Raw genomic sequence first — 6,031 nt, forward strand, 5'->3', positions numbered from 1 at the left:
TACCGGAACTCTCGCCCTTTGTGCGTTCTTCTGATCGTCCTTATTTCCAGTGATTTTGTGCGTTCTAATTTTCCTGAAGAATACCCCCTGATGCCAAGGCCCCCTGGAGTGACCCCTCGACCGATTATTTCTTGGGGTCACTCAGAGGAAACCCCTCGGGAGAACGCTATTTGAGACCTTTAGTGCGTGCTCGCCTGACCGAAGGGACCCCGACATACCGTCCAAGGGGGCCCTCAGTAAGTCGAGAGCACTCTACGCATCCAGAAGACCAGGGGGAAAGGCGGAGACGTTTGCACACTTCTGCACGGTGGAGCCGTCTCTTGAAAACGTAACCCGGCACTTCATGAGCAGTGGCTTTTGGCCACCCGGGAGACTCGCTGGAACCGATGCTGCCCCTACTCCTACCGAGCAACAACTGACCCGCAGACGCTGCTGTACTGGGGGGGCCCCCGGGAGCACTGTTGAGTCTGTGGGAGGCTCCAACTGCAGCTGCAGATACTTTGGCACTGCTGCTTCGAAGCGAAACTGCTGTAGCGGCTTGCTGCTTGCGTCCGCCGCAAACTCCGCGAGGATATCGCAATACGCAGGAGCACCTACTACGGTCCCCGAGGGGCCCCTGCGGCACTTGAACACCACCCGAAGGCCCTCTTCATCTATAACTGGCACTATAGCGACATCGCCATGTGCGGCAGCCGCAGTAGCTGCTGCTGCCGTTGCTGCAGAGGGAGAAGGGGTTGTGCCGCCTGAGGATGCTCGTGCATTCAAGACCGCTGCGAGAGGGTCCGTGTGGTCTCCTGCTGGCTTCGCCAAAGGGGCCGTGGTGTTTATGTTGGTGGAACTCGACGCAGACTCCAGCAGGAAAGGCAGCGGCTCCGTTGCGAGCATAGGCGGCACAAGCGAGGCGGGGACTGCGGCAGAAGTGGCGAGAGGGCTGCTGAGATCTAAAAGACCAGCGAAGGGATCTGCTGGCTTTGTAGCGGCAGTGGGTGTTGATGGTGCAGCTGCGCCTGTGGTGGGGACCTGGGGACCCTGAAGGTTTGCCCCCGGAGAAGAAACGGAGGCGCCACCTAACAAATCAGCCAGGAGGTCTAGGCCGCTGCTGCTGCTGCTGCTGCCCATGGAGGCAGCAGCAGCAGTTGTCGGAGTTGAGGCTTTGCAGGGAGCGCTGGGAGTCGCACCAAGACCCAGGAGATCATCGAGTTCCAACAGTTGTGCTGTGCAGACAAACCGAAGCAGGCGGCCGCCACATTGTCGCTAGAGGCGCATGCAGGATGATGATGATGCGGTGATGGAAGAGGCACATCTAGACACGAAGCGGGCAGTAAGTGAATGTTAGACATAGGCATAAGGAAGAGGGCTGGGACACGTTTTGATAGAAGGAAGCTTTAAGGGTCTCCCTCCGGGTTTCTTTCCTTGAAGTAGATACACAAAAGAGGACTGCAATATGGCACCACGAGACGGCGGGATACACGGCCGCTGACTGTAAGGCTGCAGCGGCGGAGGATGAAGAGGGACCTAGGGGGTGAAGAAAGGCTAAAGAGCTGCAACAGGGGCTTTCGGGATGATTCAGACGCGGAAGTGTTTTCCCACGAACCTTCGCCTCGTGTGCCTTGAAGCTTTTCTGTAGCGGAGTCTGCGGTTTCTGTTTCGGGAGAGAGCTCTGAAGGAAGGTCAGCCAGGTCGAAGCAAGTCTCACCGACAGGCCGCTCTTGCTTTCCCAAGTCTTGCTGCTGCTGCTGCGGTAGTGGCATGCGCTCAAAGAGAGCGGCAAGCTCTGCCTGGGGCCAGTCGTTGGACTCCAAGATCGCCACAAACTCCGCACTGCGCTGCTGCACCTCCAAACATTTGCTGCCGACAAACCCCTTCAACAGCTGTAGTAGGCGATCCCTCTGGAGCACAGATATTGGAAAGAAAGGAGTGGCAGTGAAGTCGTATGGTGAAAGCCAGGCCCGCACGAGCGACACCCTCGAAGGGGACGTGAGAGCAGACACAACCTATCGAGACGATAAAATGCGCAGTCCACCCACGACGGACGCGCCAAGGACAAGCGTGGTAAATAACACGCAAAGAAGAGAAAGCGATAAACGGACAGACAGACCGAGAGACAGACGGACAGACATACAGACAGAGAGAACCACAAGGAAAAAAGCCCCAACAATACCTGATCCGGCAGTCTTGTAGTAAGTTTGGCTAGGCAGGTTAGAAGGGCCTCCGTAACTGAGTTGGAAGAGGAGGCGCTTGTCGCTGCCGCTCCAGCAACAGCAACAGCACCCGGTGCTGCCTTCGTATGTCCACACAAGAGTGCCTGGCAGATCCCTGCAAGCGTTTCTACAACGTCTCCGGCAGTCAAAGACAGGGCAGCGGCAGAGGGGTCCTCGATCGCCCCTGGAGCATCCAGAGGGCCCTTCTGTGACTGGCCCCTGTCCGAAGACATCAACTGAGATTTGTCAGCGGCGACTAACAGATCTCCGAATTCCCCGACGCAGTACAACGCAACCTGAAGTGCGCAATGACTCAGGAACCCACAGACATAAGAGGTAAAGTTTAGGGGCACTGAGGGATGCATGAGGTCGGCCAGACACAATAGATGGCCTAAGGGCTAAGGAAGAAAGTTTAGATAGGGGCCTTAGGGCGGCACATACCCGACAGAGGACAGCACTCGTAGCGCTGCCTTCCCTGAGGCAGAAGAAGAGTTTATGGGTGGCGTAGCTCTGTAGCTGTGGCGTCGTCAGCACCATTGTCAGCATCTCATTGCCGGCGGACTCCTCCACATAGTTGCCTTGCACAAAACACGTCCCCCAGCAGGAATTTCATCGCAACAGGCTGTGACTACCCTTCCCTCTGGCCGTGCGTGGATGCAGCCCGTCTCTATTTGGCTGCGCATAAGTCCTTGTCTGTGCCTGACTGCGCTCTTCCTGAAGTAAACGACTTCTGACGGGGGGGGGAGGGGGCCCTATGTATGTGCCAGCATCCTCCCTAAACAGTGAAAAGATCGCCCTGCACCTGCCGCGTACCTGCCAGGCAGAGGAGCTTCAAGGTTGCGTCAAACTGCCACCTGCGTGTTGGTGCATGCGTCTCCGCGGCCATGGCCAAACGCGAAGCGACTATGGGCTTGAGCTCCTTGTCGCAGACAAGCAAGAAGGACAGAAGCTCACGCCCCAACACTTGAATGTTTTGAGGCGAAAGCAGAGCTATCAGTACCTCTAGGGCCCGACGACGGATTGATGCGTCTCCGTCCTGCACGCAGAAATGCCAAACTCAGGAGATGCACAACGCTTACTAGAACAATGAAGTAGGACACTTTCCAGGTGCAGAGACACGACATCAAGCACGGGTGCACGCATGCTTGAAATTTCCGAAGTGGCGTTTTTGACGCTCCGTCTGCCGTAAACATGGCAGCAGCTGCAGCTGCTGCAGCAGCGCAAATACGACGCTGCTGCTGCTTGCACTGGTCTGGGGGAGCCAGCCAGTGTTGCTGTAACCCGGGGAAAGGGAGAGGCGGGAAGAGAGAAGAAGAGCTAGCCCCCTTAGTCCCACCTTTAGGCAATCGAGAAGTGTGTCTCGGTGTCTGGTGACCGCGTCTGTGTCTGTCCTGAGAAGTTGGTGGAGCGTCTCCAGGGAAACGTATTTGAGATTTTGCTCGCGTGAAGACAGGAAACGACCAAGAATGTTCAATGCCAGAACGCGCAGTCCTTTGGACAGCAAGACAAAGCGACCTACACAGAAGCTCTCTGAGCAAGACTGTAAAAAAGGCGGGACCCTTTAAATTCCAAGAGAAATTCACGCCTTCTCCCCCCCCGCCCTCCCGCCCTCCCGAGTCCTTCCTTACTCAGGCGAAATACTCAAGGAGAACGCACGAGAAGTACGCTTGGTAGATAGGCAGTGGCAAGGAGGCATCAAGTGTAAGGCAGCAACCGGCAAAATAAACGCGAAACAACGGACTTTCCAAACCAACGCACTGCATACCTTGGTCCGTGTCGATAGAAACGATCGCTCTTACACACTCGAACAAAACACAATTGCCAGCATTCTTAGACCCGTCGGTATTGGTGGCCACGTGCGCCAACAGGTCCGTCACAGCCGCGCTCGATGTGGGGTCTCCCTGGAGGCAATCAATCCGCAAACGCACAGAACCAAGCGCATTACCCACCGCATGCTTCTGCTGTCTTCTTCCGCTGCATTAGCTTTGCCGATGCCAGCTGCAGGTTTAGAAACAAGGCAGCAACGTTTCGCCGGAGTCCATAGCGCGTAAGGTCCCCATCTCCCCGTTCCTAACCTATGGGGACCCCCACGTAAACAGCTGGCTGGACTGCTTCGAGCTACGGTACGCTGCCTCTTCTTCTGGCAGAAAGGCGCTTGGTACTTCGAGCATCTCCTCGAACGCCGAAAAATCCCAGCCTCCCTCTCTCAGCGGAAGCCGCACATACCTCGGCCAGAAGGGCCACTGCCCTAAGGAGCCTCGACTGCAGCAGCGGATCCACAATGCCCGCAATGTCGTATTCTGCACTCTGCGCATAGCTAGCGCTGCTGCAAGTCCTGAGAGCCTTGGTGAGTGGCTGTAGAAGCTGCTGCCGGCACTCTTCACGCAGCTGCGGCTGTGCGTCGAGTAGCGCGAAGAGCAGCGCACAGGCTCCCAGCAACACCCCGTGGCTTCGATCTGCTGCCAAGACGGGGAGGACGGGGAGAAAGCGGGGAGCTGCTTCCTCCCCAAGCCGTCGCACGCACTTGGCCGCGGCGAGGGAAGCCTTCTTCCGAATGAAGGGATTGCTGCAGTTGATCAGCTGCTCCACTTCGGGAAGCAGCGAGCGACACACCTCCGGAGACGCCCCATTAGCCAGCGCGGAGAGCGCAAGACTGCTGATATACTGATTTGTGTGCTGAAGGTCCTGCTTTAGGGAGTTTGTCGCCAGCATGGACACCTCAGACGATTCGTCTAGGAGGAGCGTCAAGCCGAGATACCCCACCCGCTTCTCCGAGAACCTGAGCCCAAAAATCCCCCCGCATCACAGCAAAATGTGCCCCAAGACATGCACAAACTACAAGACGCAAGAATGGCAAGACCGAGGGCACAATACCCATACGAATCAGCCACGTGTGTTTGGGGACCCTCCATGCGCAGAAAGGGCCAGACGGTGAGGGCAGTCGACCAAAGAAAAAACGGCAAACAAGACGGAGTTAAATTAGGATTCCTGAATGCAGACCTGGGGCTGGCAACAAGTTTGAGGCATTCCACTTGCGCAAATTGCGTGGGGTATCCAAGCATGGAGATGAACAATACCTTCGCTACATCTCGGTGTCTGTGTCGGCTGTCCCCTTCCTGAGAAGAGAGAGCACGAACAGCGACAATCGCGACTCCCTTTTTAGCTCGCAGTCGCGGTAAACTAAGCCATGAAGGCCCTCCCTCTCTCTCTCCTTTCTTGTCTTGCAACCGCCTCAGGGGACTACCTCAAGTGGAGCGGCCCTCAAGGAAACACAAAAAAGCCGAGGTAGAAGTCAAGAAGACGGTGGTGGCACAAGATCAGAGGAATAACACAACCAACTCACCCTGAAATTGGTTCTGATACGAGCACATTCCCTCGCGACGACTGCCCGTTCCTCCGCTGCAGTGCGAGCGGCACGGACCTGGCGAATGAACTCTCTGAGCTTCACAGACATCGCTGCCGCCCCTGTAGCTCCCTCTGCCTCACTCTGGTTGACTGTGTGTCTGTGGCTGCAAACGCTCTCCACCCTTCCTTCCTTTCAGTCGAGGGTGAGAAAGGCAGCTGCTGCTTTTCTTGATGGGGTTTCTGCCCCCGCTGGTCCTACGGCCCGGGCGAAATTGCCGCTGCGCCTCTCAAAGAGTGGGATCAGCAGACTATTTGAATATGATGAGATCAGGTAGAGGCAAAATTCCACTGGCAGCAGACGCAGCTCTATTTCCACACCGATGGACGATGCCACTGTCCTTTCCGCCGCAGCAGCTACTACGGTGCAATCTTCAGTCTGCGGCCCCTAGCTAGGGAGCCTTGCAGGCTCCTAGAGATGCTGTTGC

The 6,031-nt window shown here is 56.6% G+C and overlaps 1 protein-coding gene across 1 annotated transcript; it reads right to left on the reverse strand.

Annotated features, from left to right (window-relative positions):
- Positions 1–252: 252 nt before the first annotated feature.
- Positions 253–5,655, reverse strand: LOC34622449 (AP-1 complex subunit gamma-2). Its single transcript, XM_026336989.1, has 10 exons — positions 5,545–5,655; positions 5,202–5,317; positions 4,428–4,980; positions 3,967–4,102; positions 3,538–3,692; positions 3,015–3,237; positions 2,643–2,779; positions 2,162–2,497; positions 1,595–1,889; positions 253–1,214 (listed from the first exon to the last, which is right to left on the reverse strand). The coding sequence occupies exons 1-10, from the start codon at positions 5,653–5,655 to the stop codon at positions 253–255; spliced, it is 3,024 nt and encodes a 1,007-aa protein (XP_026192774.1).
- Between the last annotated feature and the right edge of the window lie 376 nt (positions 5,656–6,031).

This window comes from Cyclospora cayetanensis, unplaced genomic scaffold (assembly GCF_002999335.1).
Source record: "Cyclospora cayetanensis isolate NF1_C8 unplaced genomic scaffold, CcayRef3 CcayRef3_contig_16, whole genome shotgun sequence".
NCBI classification, from domain to species: Eukaryota; Apicomplexa; class Conoidasida; order Eucoccidiorida; family Eimeriidae; genus Cyclospora; species Cyclospora cayetanensis.